Genomic DNA, 19796 nt, shown 5'->3' with positions numbered 1-19796 from the left:
ACATCGGCCGGGCTGCGATCAGACAGGCAGACGGGTCATATAAACACCTAAAAGTCGTTTAAAAATTACCCCGAGAAACAGTGCATTTGCTGTGCTGTTGGTACACACGTACATAGCACATTTGGCACAAATTAGCTTATCTTATGTGACATTTTATCAGTGAGACTTCTCTGCAGTTCTCCTCGAAATTGAATGAGGGTCCGCTAAACCGGAAGTTGGTTTACAACGGAAGTACTGGACAGAAGTAAAAGTGGGCGGGGCGGAATAAGGTGAATACCGTGAAACCGGTGTAATTTAGAAAAATACCGTGATGTGGATTTTTGGTCATACTGCCCAGCCCTAACTGACAGACAAGAACGGTTTGACCTAAAAATATCAAAATTGAAACTACTGCGGAAAACAAAGACACCTACATCTTGGATGCCCTTGAGGTAAGCTAAAACATATCAAAAATTTATTTCAAAGTGAACTATCCCTTTAAGGCTACTCAGTTTGACAGCTTCGCCTGAAGTTGTTTTGTGTTAATTGTCGTGTAATAACTTCTGTATGACCTGGCAATAAACATTTTTATAAGTGTGTCTATAATGTGATAGTCTAAAACTGATTTTATTTCGGGTGCGGGTGTCGGTTCTATTTTAAGCGGGTCGGGTGCGGATTTTAATTAGTGCTGCTGTCGGATGCGGTTTTAAGCACTGCGGGTACGGGCGGGTGAGGATTTACAAAATCGGACCCGTGCAGGACTCTGCTCCAGGGATCAGCCTAGACTAATCACATCAGTGTGATCGTACATGCGAAAGGGTTTAATCCATTTTATGTATTACTATCAGTTTTACAGGGGTAATTAGAGATACTACTAGAAGGCTAGTTGTTGATGGTCTGTTATAGAAGTAAAGTGTGTATTGTGTAATGCTTGTATTTTGGCTAATTGTATTTGATTGTTGATTCATTGAAGTTGGTTGTCACTTTTTCTGTCCTGGTATGTGATTGGGTATTATTGATTGTAATTTTCTTGTTAGTGTCACAATTATGTTGTCTTGTCTTGTCTGCACCTGTTCACCTTCATCCACCTGTGTCTAGTTAGTTCCCTCGTTTACCCTGTGTATATAATTCCCCGTTCAGTTCAGACCCTTGTTGGTTATTGTTTGTGTCTATGTTAAACATGCTGTTGCGTCCTGTTCACCTGCCAATGTGTACATTAAAACTTTACTATCATTTGGAATCAAGCTTCGTCTGGCTGCTTCATCAGCCAAAACGTTACAGCTGGCTGCTTTGTATTTTAAATTGGGTTTATTCCACTTCCTGTTTGAAACCGATGCCTGATGAAGGTCGCATGAATGAAACTGTAATAAATTAAGATTTTGAAGCTATATCAGTGTGTGGGATACATCTATTTATTTAGTTTAGTAGTACAAGTACAAGTTCTTTTGCCAATAATTTTTCAGACAGGAATTAAAAAAGGGTTACAATAGGTCTGTCTAATCAGGGATCTGGGCAGTGTGTGACGTGTGTAAAAAATCTGGCCAATATGTGACGTGTGTAAAAATCTGGGCAATGTGTGACGTGTGTAAAAGAAAGGGATTTGAGGACAACTGTGGACAACATGATGCAGCACGTCACAAGAAGTATTCAGCACACACACACTGGAGCTCACATTCCCTGCAGGCATGCCTCATTCTGCAGTGTGCACTGTTGTTTTCCTACAGGAGCTTCCTGTATCCCTTTCTCTGCCGTGTACAGGACGGTTGGCTTTAAAGAGACAGAAGCGCAGGTCTACCTGACCGCTGCCCCCATCTCTGCCAAGATCCTAGAAGTGGAACGCTTCACCAGGGCTCCAGACCGCTTCAAAATCTCTAAACACAGAGGCGTGTCCAAGGTCTGTGGTTATAAGGTTGACTAGTTATAACTAGTTAAAAGGTTGAAAGTTGTCACAGATCTCACATCACTGTTGTGTCCACAGGCAATGCCAGCGGTGTTTAAGATAGAGTTCAAACATGGGAACTTCACCTGGATAGTCAAGAGAAAAGAAAAGCACTTCATGGAGCTGCACAAAGAGCTTCTGCGATACAAGACCCTCATGAGGATCAGAAGGTCAGACCCCTGCCCTATAGATATACTCATTAATACACATTTGTAGTGTAAATGCTACATACACACTGGACAACATAAAAGACGGCCTACCCCACCTATATGTCCTCTGGAAAAAGAGTAGGGGTGTAACCCCGACATTCTGGCCAAATTAGCCCATTGGCCTCTGTCCATCATGGCCTCCTAATCATCCCCATATGTAATGATTGGCTTCATCACTCTGTCTCCTCTCCACCAATAAGCTGGTGTGTGGTGGGCCTTCTGGTGCAATATGGCTGCCGTCGCATCATCCACAAGGGGGTAATCCAGCACTGGGAAAGTGTACCTTCTATGGGGGCATCCATTGGCTAACAAGCCATCACCTGCTGTTAGTATTCCATTGACTCCCATTCATTTTGGCGTCACTTTGACAGCGAATAACTTTACATCTGAGGCGTTTAAAGACTCCATTGGTCCATTGTTTATTTCTAAAGAAACACGACAATGTATAAAAGGCTCCATTACCTTGTATCTTACACTATGGCCCCGTAGAAGCCGTTTTTGTAAAACTAGGCTAGGCTAGACTCTCTGTCGCACAGTAGAGAAATTACCGTAAAGACAGGAGGAGAAGCTCGCAGGCAATCGGGGGGACGTGGAGGCATAAAGTCCGATAAAGTCAAGGGAGAAGCCCATAGAGAGTCATTAAGTTGCTCCTGCTCCTAGCTCATGGACAGCTCCTAGTACTCACACTCTCCGTCTCTGCAAGATTCGGAAGGGAATGATTCAGATTTCTCTTGGCACAGCTACTAGAAGACTTACAACTGTCAGACAGGTTGCTCATGTCACATCTACGTTGTCAAGCTCAGTTTGAGGCTGTGCAGTATGCTCAGCCATCAAGAAATGAGTGCTTCTAATTGACTTCACTGGTCTCCGTTGAAGTCTATGGGGTCGCTGTGTCCATTTCTTATATTGTCTATGATCATCCAGGTGGATGCTGCACATTGGTGGTGGTTGAGGAGATTCTCCCCTTCCATATGTGAAGCGCTTTGAGTACCCAGAAAAGAGCTATATAAATGTAACAAATTATTATTATTATTATTATTATTATTATTATTACTCCTCTATCAATCATCAGTTGTGCAAAAACAAGTGTTTGAAACTTTTGATGTTTTTTGATGAACCTACCTACTTAAAATAATAAAATCTTTTTCTTTTATTTTTTTACTTTTTTACTATTTTTGTTACACAGATGTAATGGATGCGTCATACTGATTAAAAGTGACAGTGAAGACTTTTATAATACAATACTGAAAAATATGTTTTAGACTTCCCATGAACATATTAAGCAGCACAGCTGTTTTCAACATTGAGAATAATAAGAAATGTTTCTTGAGCAGCAAATCAACATATTAGAATGATTTCTGAAGGATCATGTGACATTAAAGACTGGAGTAATGATGCTGAAAATTCAGCTTTACCATCACAGGAATAAATTGCATTTTAAAACAAAATATTAAAATAAAAAAAACAGTTATTTAAAATTTTAATAACATTGGACAATATTTCTATTTACTTAATTTTTTTGAACAAATAAATGCAGCCTCAGTGAGCATGAGAGACTTCTTTCATAAACATTACAAAAAATCTTACAGACCCCACACGTTTGAATGGTAGTATACATATGGCTATTTTTTTTTTATCACTCTACACTTTATTTTTGAATAGGTGGGCTACATAGCAGCAAAAATAATGTTTAAAGTTAAGATTGTTGCTGTCGACTTTTGCATCAAATATAGTCTCTTTGTGTCTTTTAATTCAAGTCTATTTCAGCTTATGTACTGATTGTTAATATGGCATTTAATAACATAAATGTGAAAATATGTCAATTTGTAAAGAATATTTCTCTTCCAGTTTAATTTAGTTAAAATCCCAGGTATCTCAAATGAACTACCTCAGATTTTAAGTCATAAGAATGCTCCACTCAGGATCACATGATTATAAATCAGCAAGCTATTTTCTTCTACCTTATTCTAACGGCCTTGTGAAAAAGCCCTTCCTTGTGAAAAAGCAGTAATGCGTCTCAGATGACCACTTGTGATTCAATGGCCCTAGACGACTCTTAATACCAGCAGATCAGTTAATACTCTTCTCATTCTCATAGAAGCTTTATTCTCACTTCCTCTACAATCATTTTTTTTCTGTTGATTTTCTTTAAGTATCTAATTTCTTTTCTTTTTCTTTCTGTTCTCCCCTGTTGTCTTTAGCTCCTTTCTCAGATTTCATGGCTACTCATTCTCACCATTCACTCTTTGCTATTGTTATTCCTCGTTTTTCTCTCAGACTATGATATCTCTCTTTTAGCCATACTGAGAGAAGGAAGAGCATAAAGAGGAGCGAGGTGAGGCAGATGCCTGCACTGCCTCGGGGAGGCAGAGACGAGTTGGCACGAGAGGAGCAAGTGTCTAGTCGGAGGGTGAGTCACTACATGCTTACTGCATCACCAACCCTTTATCACATGATGTAATCTGCATCATCACAAGGCGTGTGAGTCTGTGGTCAGGTCTCTCCCACACAACATCATTGACATCATTTAATGGTATCTGAGCAAATATAACAATAGTCTGCTTGTCATATCATAAATGTGAGTCACATGATAAAATTCTCATAGTCTACTGATGAAATTCTTAAGTGTCCAGCTGTTGCGTAAAGTTCAATATTGCTGACTTTTTAAATGGTCTTTTAAGAGTTTCTGAAGTATATTTCCTGTTCATTTTTCTTTGAAGATATTTAAGGACATTCTACTAATAAACTAATGAATAAATAATTCATCTGCTCATTAGTGTACAGCTCTTTTTTCAGCCAGTACATTAGGCTTACTAGGCAAACATCACTTTCATAATTAATATTTACAAGCAGGACGTTCAGCTTAGTAGCACTTGTAAGTGGTCCCAATATAAATATATTTTTATATACATTATAAATATTTTATAACTACTTTCATTAATAACATTAAAGCTACACTGTGTAACTTTTTAAGATGATTCTTAGCAAAAAACTATTTGTTCTATCAAAAGTATATGTGCTCATTCATGTGTAATTACTTCCACCAACTAATAAAGTTTTCTCGTAAGCGTAAAATCTGCTATTTATAATACATACGAGTGAGTCGCTCGAATGGCGGAAGCCATGTTGCGCCTCCATCTTGAAAATACATTCGCCAAAGAGGGACATACCTGGAAATTCAAGCTTCGCCTTTCGCATTTTACACTCAGTGACACCTTGACGAATGCGAGGGGGAGATTACTCGCGACTGCCGGCAGATTTGAAAGATTGCTGAAGATGGAGGATAACTCCTATTTTCGAGGACATGTAGCAGAGTCGCCAAGGAAGCGAAAGAAAGAATTAAAACGTCAACGCGACAGGCAAATCAGCAAGACCAAAGTCAATATTGGAGTAACTTTTCCCAGATGGAAAGAGCTCATGAGGAGCAAAGATTTTAAAACGGACGCCGAAGTTGCCTGCTTTCTTCTCGACAGGTAACTTAATTCAGCCTATTTGTGTAAATTCGAAGTTTTACAGTTGCTTGTCTAACCATAGCGTGGTTGTGCATAACGCCAGAACGACTTCTAGTATAACTTGCGTTACTTTTCCTCGCGTCAATGGTGTAAATCTGTGCTGCGACGGATCACAGGTGATGAATAGTTTTAAAGGCGCAATTTTTGCGAAGTCGAACTGGAAGCCATGTTAATCTTGGAATAATACGGCCACCGTAGGAGTTAAAACGCCCTTGGAATTGAAAGGAAAATAAACTAATATTCACTGGGTAGTCATATACAATTTCACCTCTAGATGGGGGAAAATATCACACAGTGTAGCTTTAAGACACATTATGTAATGCTTATGCTATATGTTGGTAATATAGATATTTAAAGTACATTTACATTGGTAAAATAATTGAAAGCTAGATTTCATATTTCAGGTTTAAATGTCATCACCAAAAAATATATTTAGGAGACTTTGAATTCCATTTTTACTTTCTGAGATTTACTATTATCTATCATGGTACAGAACTGGTGCCACAGAATTAAACCTTTAAAACCAACTAACAAATGTGTTTTCTTTTTGCAGAAACAACTGGAAGACTACCTAAACAAGCTGCTGAGGATGGAAATGTACCGAAAATACTATGCCACCGTAAGCTCACACTTGATTATAGAGTTCAGGCCCTGATGGAACTCGCGTTGAGTTATCTTTAATGAAGCAGCAGCGTGAGGATCGATATTACAGATGGAGCCTGTGTGTCCTGTGCGTGTTAATGCGCAGCTCTTTCTCTCAGCTCAGTGCTATTCCAACAGCTTTAATCAAGGACATACGGAATTCTCTCTCTCTCCTCCTTCTCAAATTCCCTCTCTTCCTCTTTAATACCCTCCAAGGGTCAATATAGCTGAGGATTTGGTGTAACTTCTTTTAACTGAAGCTGTGTCTGTGTCTCACTAGTTTTAAGCAGAATTGTTTCTCTTTTCCAGATGGAGTTTATTGATATAAGCCAATTGTCCTTCATTCAGGACTTGGGCCCTAAAGGCTTGTAAGGACACACTCTTTTTGTTTTACTGTTTTATCATTGCCTCACACTGATCAATGTTTTAATTTTATGTTTAAATATATTGCATAAAGTAAACAAAACTTTATTTAATTAGGCTTTCTGAATATTTTTTTATTATATTTATTGATTTATTTTTACATTGTGACGTTAGTTTCAATTAAGCACGTAAATTCTTGTGCAACACAAGAAAAATTTGCAACACATTACCATAATGTGTCAGGATGTTTTTCTGGATGGGTGACATCACAAATCTTTCCATGATGCATAAATACTAAAAGTCATGAGAATTTGGGAGTGGACATGCTTGTCATGAAAATGTCACCATGAAAAAATATGTGACGCTCCTAAAATATGTTTTATTTTTTGCAATCTCATTTAGTATCTGAAATATGACACAAAGTTTTTAATGGATTTCATGATATTCACCCTTTAACTCACTCATACAAACCTGTATCTTTCAGAGAAGGCATTGTTTATAAAAGGTCAGGAGGTCACCGTATACCAGGTATGAACTGCTGTGGCCGCAATGAAGTCTGCTACCGCTGGTCCAAGAGGTAATTACTCATAAAACAAAAAAGACTATTGCTGAATCCTTTAAGGAAATCACAAGAGCAGATGAAATTCATTCATGCAGTGAAGCTGTGCTCTTCACTTTGAGCTTTAACATTTGTGAGACTCTCTTTAAAAGCAGTGTTATCTGTGAAAATACACAATTCAGATAGAGCGGGCACCCGCACACACACACACACACACGTACCATAAAATCTTCCATGAGTCTAGCAAGCTGTTTATCTCTGCTCCACTGATACCGTGCTACTTTCGTTCTCTGATTAAACTGACACTGTATCGCTGACTTTCACTGCTCTCGGTATAATAATGCTTTAGAGAAGCATACTTAAGGTTAGGTTTGACCTTATGGTTGTGATATAGTCTAATGATGAAATCTTTTGTGCTCTCTGTTTAGGTGGCTTGTTGTGAAGGACTCTTTTCTGCTGTACATGAAGCCAGACACTGGTGCCATTTCATTTGTCCTGCTGGTGGACAATGAGTTCAGCATCAAAATGGACTCCAAACAGACAGAGACCAAGCATGGAGTGAGCATTGAGAACTTGTCCAGGTGTGTTCACTTAATCTCACATTTGATGTAACTTATAAATGTCTCTCTCAGCTTGTAGACAATTTATGTTTGTTTGTGTGTCTTGTGCAGGAAACTAGTTCTGAAATTTCATAGCTACAGACATGCACGGTGGTGGGGTCAGGCCATTGAAAGCTTTGTCCGGAAACATGGCAAGGCCTTTTTAAGGTCCCACCGCTTTGGATCTTTTGCCAGGGAGGAGGAGAACATACCCTCTAAATGGTATATTTAATCTAAGAGTTTGCCCAAAAATAAACACATCATTTACTCACCCTCATGTCGTTTCAAACCTGTATGACTTTCAGGTCACAATGGTTTTTTTATTATCCATGCAATGAAAGACAATGGGGTCTAATGTTATTATACAGTTGAACAGTCATACAGCTTTTTAACGTCATGAGGGTGAGTAAATAATTTTTGAATGAACTTTCGATTTAAGACAAAAACAATGTCATGTTTAGCTTTCTATTTGACCCTCTACTCTGTGATATCTGACAACTAAAGAAAAAGACATTCAATTGTCCAGGTATGTGAATGGCAAAACCTACATGGAGGATGTTGCAAACGCGCTGGAGGAAGCCAAAGAGGAGATCTTCATTACAGACTGGTGGTATGTACTCACTGTTTATCCTTCTAGAAGAAAACCTGTTCAGGCAGACAGATAGTCTCGGCCCAACTCACACTATTTGTTGAGCCAATGTTGCTATCTGGGACTGGACAGATTGCTTCAACGAACAGAACTGTGTTTGCATTTTTCTGGGAAATCAACCTATAAATAGTTTGTGTAGTTGTGTGTGATTGGAGAAAGCACATGACATACATGTATTTGTTTAAGGGGGAGCCATTGGCAGTCCATGCTCATTTAAGTGAGACGAATCATGGCCTGAGGATTTTTTTTAAACTCCTTCATAGTTATTTGTATAAGTTTGAATTGGGATAGTCAACTAGGATACTCTTGTTAAGTGTGAAATGGGGATGCAAGAAAAGAGCCGCAGTTAACTGTCAAAGATTGACTGGATTGATTATGATCTTCCATGAATGATAAATGCACTCCTTAATCTGATATGAAATGGTATTTTGTTTATTTTTCTTTGTTTGGTAATGCTCTGCAGTAGCGTTGCTATAGACATTACGTGCCCACATGCAGAATTTGTGGCAGTGGATCAGGGGCTCAGAGTGGGAGGTGTGTGTTATACAGCAAGACCGGTATCTCTTACTTTACTGGTGTCGAGTTTCAGTCTTCCTTATTCAAAAAATATCACTCCTGGAATAGACTCAATGGTCTGATCTTCTGTGTGTGTGAGGGAGCGGGTGGTTATATAAAAAATCGCTGCCTATTTAAATGTGTTTTTGATGTAGTTGTTGTACTTGTAGAATGTTAACTATTTAAACATTGATTTAAGTCTGCATGAAAATTATTGGCATTCACTATAAAAATGGAGCCAAATCTAAATATGAGTTTGCAATTAATTATGACTTTGACTATTACAACTAGCCTATTCCCTTTGCAGTTAAATATGACATATGACTATTCCCGTCCTAAAACACTTGACACCTTGGCACTTGGTTGTACAGTATCTTAAACAGCAGAGCAATTATATTTTAAAGACATATTATTTTACTTTTTAAATTAATTTTTTTTTATTTTTTTAATGAATGATTTGAAAATAATGATGTGCACGGTAAGACCAGGAATGTGTATTAAAAAAGTAAGCTGTGTCCATTTTGATTTCATGTAGATCTTAAAGTAGGTGTTCTTGTGCTGCAGTATGTTGTATCTACTATATGATTGTGTTTGTAATGTGCAGGCTGAGCCCTGAAATCTTTCTGAAGAGGCCTGTGGTGGAAGGAAATCGCTGGAGGCTCGACTGCATTTTGAAACGCAAGGCTGTAAGTCCTCTTGACACTACTCTGGTGCATTTGTTCCTGGTGCCATGCTCACAATTTAACGTGTATGTGAAAGGCAACACACAAATATGTTTCCAGTTTCAAAGTAAGGTTATATTTAGTTATTTACTTATTCACTTATTTATTAGCTTATTTATTTACTTTAAAGACCCCCTATGGTGAAAATCAAGTTTTTGTTTTTATTTTTGTTTATATGTCTATTAAGTGTTTTTAAAGGGATAGTTCGCCCAAAAATGATATTTAAGCCATGATTTACTCACCCTCAAGCCGTTCGAGATGCATATGTCAATCTTTTTTCAGACGAACACATTTTCAGTTATTTTAGAAAATGTCTTAGATCTTTCAGTGGTTATAGTGTGAAGCTATGGGGTCCAGCTGCTCCAAGTCGCAAATTGTGCATGCATTCTTCACAAAAATAATCCATCCGGCTCCAGGGGGATAAACGAAGGCCTTCTGAGGGTAATCCGTGCGGTTTTGTCGTAAAATATATACATATTTAAAACTTTATAAACGAAAATAACTGGCTTCCGGTGGCGGTAGGCGCGCGTTCATGGAGATGGAAGCGTCGTGACGTAGAACGAGCGTGACAGCGCAGCCAGAGAGCAGAGCAAAACAAAACTCTGCGTTCGTTCTACGTCACGACGCTTCCTACGCTACATCCTACGTCATATGCCAGCATCCATCTCCATGAACGCGCACCGACCGCCACGGAAGCCAGTTATTTTCGTTTATAAAGTTTTAAATATGTATATTTTTACGACAAAACCGCACGGATTACCCTCAGAAGGCCTTCGTTTATCCCCCTGGAGCCGGATGGATTATTTTTGTGAAGGATGCATGCACAATTTGCGACTTGGAGCAGCTGGACCCCATAGCTTCACACTATAACCACTGAAAGATCTAAGACATTTTCTAAAATAACTGAAAATGTGTTCGTCTGAAAAAAGATTGACATATGCATCTCGAACGGCTTGAGGGTGAGTAAATCATGGCTTAAATATCATTTTTGGGCGAACTATCCCTTTAATATATGACAAACCATGTGTCAGCACCATTGTTGAGTATTTAATCCTTAAAACTGCAGTGAAAAAAAGATGGTCTCAAAAACGTGGTTTGAAATTGCCGGTGTTTCTTGCGTCACAAACAACCTTGTAACCAATCATGTCACGAGGGGGCGGGCTTTAGCATATCATTAACTGCTACGAAGCAGGGGAGTCTCAAGAGAAGCCAGGTTATCCCGGTATATTTTTTGTACAAAAAAACGGGTACATTTGGCAATATAGCGGGTGAATTATATATGTGATTGTATGCGCATTACGATGTTATGATGAACCATGTGCCTTTCTCCACTGACGTTCTAAGTTAATAATAATAATTCATTACATTTATATAGCACTTTTCTCGGCACTCAAAGCGCTTTACATAGAGAGGGGGAATCTCCTCAACCACAACTAAGTTGTTCTAAGTTGTTTGTAAGGATGCTGATTTTTAGAAGGCAGCTGTCTGACTCTGAGATGGTGAACATGATTTGTGTAACATTAGCAACACATTATTAGCTGTTTGATAACTGTCAAATAAAAGGCTAATCATATTAATTACCGTTATGTGTCTGACTTTGTAAAGAGTGATACATAAAACGCATTGCCATTCTGATACTAAGCAAAAACAGTAAGTTAAAGTCCTCCTATAATTTACTTTTTATTTAATTATTTATTTATTTATTTACTTTTAGCAACAAGGAGTGAGGATCTTTGTTATGCTGTATAAGGAAGTGGAGCTGGCACTCGGCATCAATAGTGGGTATAGCAAAAGAACACTAATGCACCTTCACCCAAACATAAAGGTAAGCTGTGTGTGACTTTTATCTGCTTTTGCATATCTCATGACATCTTATTGATTATAACTCTTCCTCCCTCCTAAAGGTGATGAGACACCCTGATCACATGTCCTCCTCAGTCTACTTATGGGCACACCACGAGAAGATTGTAGTCATCGACCAATCAGTTGCTTTTGTTGGGGGAATTGACCTGGCGTATGGCCGCTGGGATGACTGTGAGCACCGACTGACAGACGTGGGAAGTGTAACACGTTCTGTTGCTCAGGCCATAGAGCAGGTTAGGGACAGCATCATCATGTCGATAAAAACATGCTTTATTTGGCTGCATTATTTGTGCCACACCCATGGATGACACACCTAACTTACTTTTTTGGCTTTGAAGTTTGAAATGAAAGACTGTGATTAGAGGTTTCTGCTAGTTATAATGAAGTGGAATTATGTCTATTTTGGGACTCAGGGACTGAATTCATCCACACCCAGGAAAAAAGTGTCCACCAGTGGAAACAGCAGACGGTCGATGGTTGGTGACTCAGTGGATCTGCCCAAACTAAAAGGCATCGGTCGCACTCGCAAGACACGTTTCAGCCTGTACCATCACATCCAACGTGGCCTTCACCATGCTGACAGCATTAGTAGCATTGACAGCTCAAACAGTAAGATATTTTACTGCGACTAACCTGCGGTGATGTTCTCTGAGTCTGCTAATGACTAATTCCTTTGTGACCTTAACAACCAAGAAAATGAGAGATAGTTCACTGAAACATGAAAATTATCATTGTGTACTGGTCATATTTTTTTCCATTTACATTAGTTATAATACATGAGATTGGACTTTTGCTAATGGGTGTTTAGTTCCACATCCCAATCCTTTTTAACCAATCACCTGAGCTGTAAATGCCATGTAACTAGTTAATTACTCTGGAACCAAAGAAAAAGTACATTAATAATACACTGCACGGCCGAAAAGAAAAGAAAAGAAAAAAAAAAGTTGCTGTTTGAATTTAAAAAAAATGTATGCACCTCTTGATGGAAATAAATGTTGTGATGTCACTTCCATCAAGAGGTGCATACATTTTTGGTCAAGATCTTGTATTGACAATGCAAGAGTCAAGCACTCTGTAAAGTCTACTCCAGCACATCCCAAAAATATTCAATGAATTTAAGGTGTGGATTCAGTGGTGCCAATTCATGTTTGAAAGTGATTCTTCATGCTTTCTCCCAACAATTTGAGCATTTGTCATCCTGGAATATGGCCATGATGTGTCTTTCTACATGGTTGTTTAAGATATGAAAAGCTACACACTCCATCAATTAGGGTTAGAAGAACTGTTGCCAAACATATAGCATGCTAGAAACATAAAACATAATATAACAATGCAATACTTGCCTATATAAATCAAAATATCTTTTTTTTTCGGGCTGTGTGTGTGTGTGTGTGTGTGTGTGTGTGTTCAAATTTTGTTATATCTCTAGACTGTCTGGATCAGTAAATCATGCAAAAAGGTCCAAATTCAGTTACTTGTCTCTATATTTTCCCTGTCTGCTGGTTGTGCAGTGATGCTTATCCTCTCTGGCTGATACTGTAGGTGTTGCTCTAGACACCCTGCCCCGGCTCGAGTGAGTGCCCTATCATTTTCTTGGTTTAGCTCTCTCGGTTTGTTCTCCCTGCCATAGAAGATACGCGTATAGATCGGTTTGCGGTCTGTCAGAGAGAGGATTAAGTGTATTTGAGACTGGCTTAAGACTAGACATCAGAGATATGCTTTAATGAAATTACTTTGACCTTGGGGTAGATTTAATTCTCATGTCGCTGATTCTTACACCAAAGTCACATTCATTTGCCGTTAAATAACCAATCCTTTGTTTCCCACCAATTATTCAGTTTTAAATTATGGAGTGATCCTTTTACTGTGGATAAATCTAAAATATTAACACACATGCAGTGGATTTTAATGTCTTGCATGTTTTACATGGAAAATAATGGCTCAAATGTGTCAGTAATCTGATGTTTGTTTGGTCAAATTAGATGTCAGTCATTAATTTATAAACCGATCTGTAACAGGTTCAATTGCATCATGTACGTATTTCAGCTTATACAGTAGGGTTTAAAAGAGACCACATTAATAAAAAATATAAGCATCAAAATCTTTTATTTTAAACCTAAATGCATAAAAAAAATATTATTTGTGTCTATATTTAAACTCTTTATGAACTATTTTGTTTTAATTCAGACACTATTTTTTATATGAACCTCTTTTGGTTTGTATTTATATTTATATTATTTTCTAGCCTTCATTCTCTTACATATTTTGTTTATTTGTGTAGTTTGCCTTTGGTTTCTCTCTTCATGAAAAAAAAAAAACCTTTTTGTATTGTAGCTGTGTAAAATTAGTCGATTTGAAAGTAACTGTCATTTATTACAAAAGATCTTTTGTGTTTTGATGAGTTTTGTGTGTCTTGTGTGTGCAGAGAGTGGCTCAGTGCACAGTCTTCAGACAGGAGTGGGAGAGCTGATGGGAAACACACGCTTCTGGCATGGAAAAGACTACTGCAACTTCGTCTATAAAGACTGGGTTCAGCTCGACAAGCCTTTTGATGGTGAGCCACACATTTACTGTCTGGCGGCTTTTGTTTTCTCAACTTCATTGATCATTAATCTGGGTTATCCAAGGTTAATTGTGTTATTAAACGCAGTTCTTTCAATGCATTTCAGATGTTTACGATCTTGCTTTTTAACACTGTGCTCGACTATAGATTTTATTGACAGGTACACAACCCCCAGAATGCCCTGGCATGACATCTCCTCAGTGGTGCATGGGAAAGCAGCCAGGGATGTGGCCAGGCACTTTATACAACGCTGGAACTTCACCAAGGTGAGACATTTACCACCCCTGTGCTTAGGCCATGACCTGCACAATTTAAATTTTGTTTATGCTTGACAGGCTTCTGAATTCCCTTTGTGAACTTCTTCAATATAACCTTAAGCTCTGACATTTGATGAAGCATTATTCGGTTCTGTCACAATAAAGACTTTTTGCTCATTTAGATAATGAAGCCAAAGTACAGATCACTCTCCTACCCATTTCTGCTGCCCAAATCTCACGGCACAGGCAATGATCTGAAGTACCAAGTGCCAGACTCTGTCCAGACCAAAGTCCAGGTGAGAAAGCATAATTTGCTGTACATGTAACTTTTAGAGCATTGACGCCAGGAACATTATGGGTTTGATTTCCAGTGAACACGCATATGCCTGCTGATAAAAAGAAAATGGATGCCTTGAATGAACACTAAGTAACTTTGCCATAAATGGCCATAAAAATGCCCATAAATGTAAATGGTCTCTTAGGTTCTGCGGTCGGCAGCAGACTGGTCGGCGGGAATCAAGCACCATGAGGAGTCCATTCATAATGCCTATATTCAGGTCATTGCCAAGAGCAAGCACTTCATCTACATTGAGGTACACAATCTCCCTTTCACGCTGTCTGTTATCATTTACTGATATGCTTCAAATGAGTTGACAACCATTGTAGTTACGTTATAAAACACTGTTGACATTTCAGTTGCTTCATATTATTGATGAATGGCATACAGCAGTGGTTATCAGAGCATATCAAGGGAGGTACCAAGAATGATTCATGTCTTGGATATTCACAGAGTAAACACAAATAAATAAAATGTATACAATTGAAAATGCATTTTAAAAGAACTTAAGAGAATAATAATGAAAGAAATAATAAAAGAAAAGAAAAATAATGTTTTCTTTAGCTCTGTCTCTGAGGACATGATTTAATTAGGGAAGAACAAAATCCTGGATACTATAGTTAAGTGGGTAAATTAGATTTCATTAGATTTCATTATTCTTTTTTTGTAAAGGAAAAAAAAGTGTTTATGGCACATTCAGTAAAGCAAAAAAATAAAAATAAAATATATATAGAACTTGTTTCTTTATTCATTTATTAAAAGACCATCACAGTTTATGCAATCAAAGCAAAGTAGTGACAAAATGATGACCAATTAGTGGAGTCTGTTTTGTCGGTTTTTTTCAAAGGGGTTTTTTTCACTGTCTAAAATTCACGACACAAATAATGTAGGCTATGTGATTACAGAAATGTGCCATTATTTGCCCAAGTTGCGGCCTAACAGAAGTTAAATATGCAACTATACGACTGACTCTGTAACATGTCTGTTAAACTGAATTGATTGTTCCTGTTTTCTTGTTCTGTTTCAGAACCAGTTCTTCATCAGCTGTGCCGATAACAAACATGTTTACAACAAGATTGGTGATGCCATTATTGAGCGAATTATCAGAGCTTACAAGTAAGTGTGTGAATCCTAAAGCATTAACACTGATTGTAATTCATCACCATTCACTGGACCAGTGGAGTTTTTGTTTATAAAAAAAAAAGTAATAATCTTGCACATTAATTGTAACTAAAAAGTGTTGTATACATTTTAGCATATAGGCCTACTTCAGTCATGACAACTCAGCATGTATTAGCATGTATTAGCATGGCACATGGAATGCACTGCTGCTGAGCATATACAAGGATTAGTTCAGCTTAGGTGAAAAAACTACTTAAGAAATCAAGGCACTGCAAGAAAACTAGAGAGGACCCCTAGCAGATCTCTACAGGTGGATTGGCTACTACAATAGCTTTAGGAGAATCAATCGGGACAGTTTGACTGAACTATGGATTTATGCTTTTAAGAAAATTACAGATCATTTGCTTAAATTTTTTCAATACAACAAAAATAATTGTGTGAGTCCAGAAGCAATAGGCCTTATTCGCAAACACCGGAAGTAGCTAACCGCGGCCATATTGTTGACATGACATCTGTCCTACCCCTAGCCGCACGCAGATTTGAGTTGAGGGGAGCAGTAGCCTAATGGCTTCATCTCATCGGTATCAAGAGAAGATAAGCTTGATTGGTGTGGACCCATATCAAATAGACCCAATAGCCTTAAGTAAAGATCCGTCCTTATTGCCAGCCGTAACTTATCCGGATATTTATCAGAGCTGCCAACTCTCAGGCATTCACCGTGAGACACACGCAATTGACACTTTTCCCACGCTCTCACGCCACACATCCTCACGCACAGAAAAATCGCGAAGCAAAGAGGACACTGAAACCGACAGACTAGACAGAGCAGGTTACTTACGATATTAAAAAAATCTCAGCTCTCAGATTCTGTCACTTTTATTACGAAATTCAAATTCGAAATTTTGGCGCTTGTAAATGTGACGCGACAGATTCCTAGCGGCACGTGAACCGATCATCTCTAGCTAGTAAATAAACACGAATGAACAATGTTGAAAGATACAGTACAACTTACCGAAATGTATATTCCTCATACATCGATCAAACAAAGGGGTCAATCAAACAGCTGGAGAACAATTATGTCACATAACATTTACCTCAGGAAAGCCATTTAATGACCATAATATATAGGCTATAGCACGTTAGTTGGCTAGAAAAAAAGAGGTAGAGAGTATTTTGCTAAATATGTGTACTATATTACATATTTATTATATTTTTACTTATATCATTAAATAAAGTTGTTATTATAATAAAAAACGCATTATATCTCTCTCTGTATGTTTACAGCATTAGGTGAGTTGTTTTTTTCTTGAGAAAAATTAATACCTATCTTGTGTAGCCTACCTAATATTTATCCAAATGATGGGAACAGACTTTGCTGTGGGGAAAGTCTCTCCTGCGCTGGCTCAACTCCTCTGTCTCCTTCCCTTCACATTTTCTGACAGTCGGTATATCATAAAAACTAACCCCGGGGGTTCTTATTGCTGTTGTTAGAACAGCCGTGTATTACACAACACACCATCGCGCTGTTAAAAAAAAAAAAAAAGCGATAATGCCATGGATAATACCGACGCTGACTCGCTTGTCAAGTCAAGTCAAGTATATTTGTATAGCGCTTTTCACAATACAGATTGTATCAAAGCAGCTTCACAGTATTAAATTAAAATAATACAACAAGGTTTGTTTCTAGTGGAATTTATTGATTGGTAAAATCAAATTAAATATCCCCAGAATATCCCCAATGGAGCAAGCCAATTGACTATTGCAATAGCTTGTCAATTGACAGACTGACAGTTGCCGTGGTTTCTATGTCAACAACATGGCCGCCGCGAACATTGATGACGTAGATCGAATACGAACTATTAGTTATTTTTTTTAAAGGTAATGAAATTTTAATTAAAAAAAAGAAGTGTATATAAGGTTTATATAGGTTTAAGTTTATGAAAATGATTTATGAACATTATTTTATATAAAATGTATATTTTATGAAACATGTTGAACTCTAAAATGGCTAGAAAATCAAAGCCATAAATTTAAACAAGTTGTGTTCCAAATTTGAGGCTGATATCTCAAAAAATTTGCTTTCAGTAAGATTTTGTTACCACATTTTCCCCATTGGATGCAAGCAAAGCTCCACTGGTGCACACAGTGGTTGGAATTGTTATTTGCAGTAGAGTTTTTCTCTGTTTGCCTTGCCAACAGAATGAAAGCCTCTTTTAACTAGAAAACATTTTATAGTTAAATGGCCCTGGGATTAAAAATTTGGATATTTTGTGTAGCTAGTGCAAAAAAAAAATTTTTTTAAAGGAAATGGGGGTGAAATAGTAAAATTCCAATAAAAATACACACCTGTGCCAAATTTAATGCAGTTAGCATAAACACAGGCACAGTGATCAAAAAACCAAAACTGAAAAAGACAAAAATGCCCATAAGGATACACAAGGGTTAATAGAACAACTATAATTGCTACTGAATTGTGTATGTAATTTTAGGTCCCATTACAGGCTTAAAAATTGTATAACCAGATTATCATGTTAGGTGGTCTTGCTCTTACCTGTCAGGGATCACTGGTGATCCCAGATTATTTTAGTTCAAAATATGTTTGAGCTTATATATCTCAATATTAATAACAGTCTGGTTAATTTTGAGTCTTGAACTATAAACTCTCAAGTGTTGGCTTTCTAAATGTATGTGTGTTATGTTTCTATTCAGAATTACTTACGAGCAGTAACCTTTTTATTTTGGGCATTTCATGTATGCAGCACTTGCCAAAATTGGGGGTGATGGGGAAGGGGTTAAAAAGAGGTGCTTGACACCCCTACACATGCATATCAACACATGCAAGCAAACCCATCTTTCCTGTATATATCAATATTGCCCAGATATATTAGTATAGCAAAGCTTATGTTCTTCAATGAAAGCATGTGAGATCGTCAGTAAGTACCACCTTCTCCGATGCTAATGGAGTCCTGGCAACTGTTGTTCCCTGAGAAATATCTGATTTACAGGAGGCACAAGTCTCTCGCCGCTGCTGTCACGCATGCAGGCTCAGCTGCAGTGACAGGCCTGTCTTTAATGCGCTCTGACGGCTAATGAGAAGCTAGCACCTGCCACTGCACTGATGTGAGCCAGACACGGGCTGTGAGCGCACCACTCTTCATTTAGTCATTCCAGGCATCGCCCTCAATACTGAAATACTGCGCTGTTGTGTGTGCTGCAACAGTGTTGGCATGTGAGGAGAGCCATTCGTAATGACTGTATAATTATGGAGACAGCACACAGATTGAACTCAAAGATATGCTGCTAAAGAGAAATGGGTTGGAATTTGGAAAGGATGTTTTACCATTAATGTCAATGGAAGTGAGGGTATATGATTTAAGAATAAGCATATGTGCGTTTACACGGGTGTATTGGGATTGATGTTTGCTGTAATTTGTCACAGGGAGAATAAAAAGTTCCGTGTGTATGTGGTGACTCCCCTGCTGCCTGGATTTGAGGGAGACATTACCACAGGTGGAGGAAATGCACTCCAGGCTGTTATGCATTTCAACTACAGGTAGGATTGCTCGTGACGTGTCTTTGAGCAAAGAAATGGCAGCACAGGTCACACACACACGTTACATCACATTATGTTGGGCAGTATCCAAATTCAAAAGGATAGATGAAAAAACAACTACGTTGAATCTGATCTATGGTACAGAAACATCCATTAACTTTTTTACCATCCATTAACTTTTGAACAGTACATTGTATTTTTTTTCCAATTTATGGTATAAGACAACTTGAAACTTGTAAACTGAAAATTTGTATTTGCAACACGTTTCATTTTTGTACTGTGTTGCGTTTCATAGTTGAAGAAAGAAAAGTAATGTAGGATGGGACTTGATTGTTTTCATCAGAATTTGATTAGATCATGTAGATGTGAAACA

General features: G+C 38.0%; 1 protein-coding gene across 1 annotated transcript in view; it reads left to right on the top strand.

Annotated features, from left to right (window-relative positions):
- The window catches only part of pld1a (phospholipase D1a), a 34369-nt gene that overhangs the window by 10094 nt on the left and 4479 nt on the right, over positions 1–19796 (top strand). Inside the window, exons 3-21 of the mRNA XM_084411164.1 lie at positions 1704–1873; positions 1958–2088; positions 4426–4537; positions 6193–6258; positions 6591–6649; positions 7129–7221; positions 7632–7784; positions 7875–8024; positions 8329–8412; positions 9611–9692; positions 11443–11553; positions 11633–11824; positions 12005–12200; positions 14017–14145; positions 14302–14420; positions 14594–14707; positions 14894–15004; positions 15776–15864; positions 19310–19423. Coding sequence (XP_084267290.1) covers positions 1704–1873; positions 1958–2088; positions 4426–4537; positions 6193–6258; positions 6591–6649; positions 7129–7221; positions 7632–7784; positions 7875–8024; positions 8329–8412; positions 9611–9692; positions 11443–11553; positions 11633–11824; positions 12005–12200; positions 14017–14145; positions 14302–14420; positions 14594–14707; positions 14894–15004; positions 15776–15864; positions 19310–19423 — 2275 coding nt within the window. The remainder of the gene's footprint in view (positions 1–1703; positions 1874–1957; positions 2089–4425; positions 4538–6192; positions 6259–6590; positions 6650–7128; positions 7222–7631; positions 7785–7874; positions 8025–8328; positions 8413–9610; positions 9693–11442; positions 11554–11632; positions 11825–12004; positions 12201–14016; positions 14146–14301; positions 14421–14593; positions 14708–14893; positions 15005–15775; positions 15865–19309; positions 19424–19796) is intronic.

Source organism: Rutilus rutilus (genome assembly GCF_951802725.1).
Source record: "Rutilus rutilus genome assembly, chromosome: 6".
Lineage (NCBI taxonomy): Eukaryota > Metazoa > Chordata > Actinopteri > Cypriniformes > Leuciscidae > Rutilus > Rutilus rutilus.
This window is presented reverse-complemented; position numbering and strand designations above follow the sequence as displayed.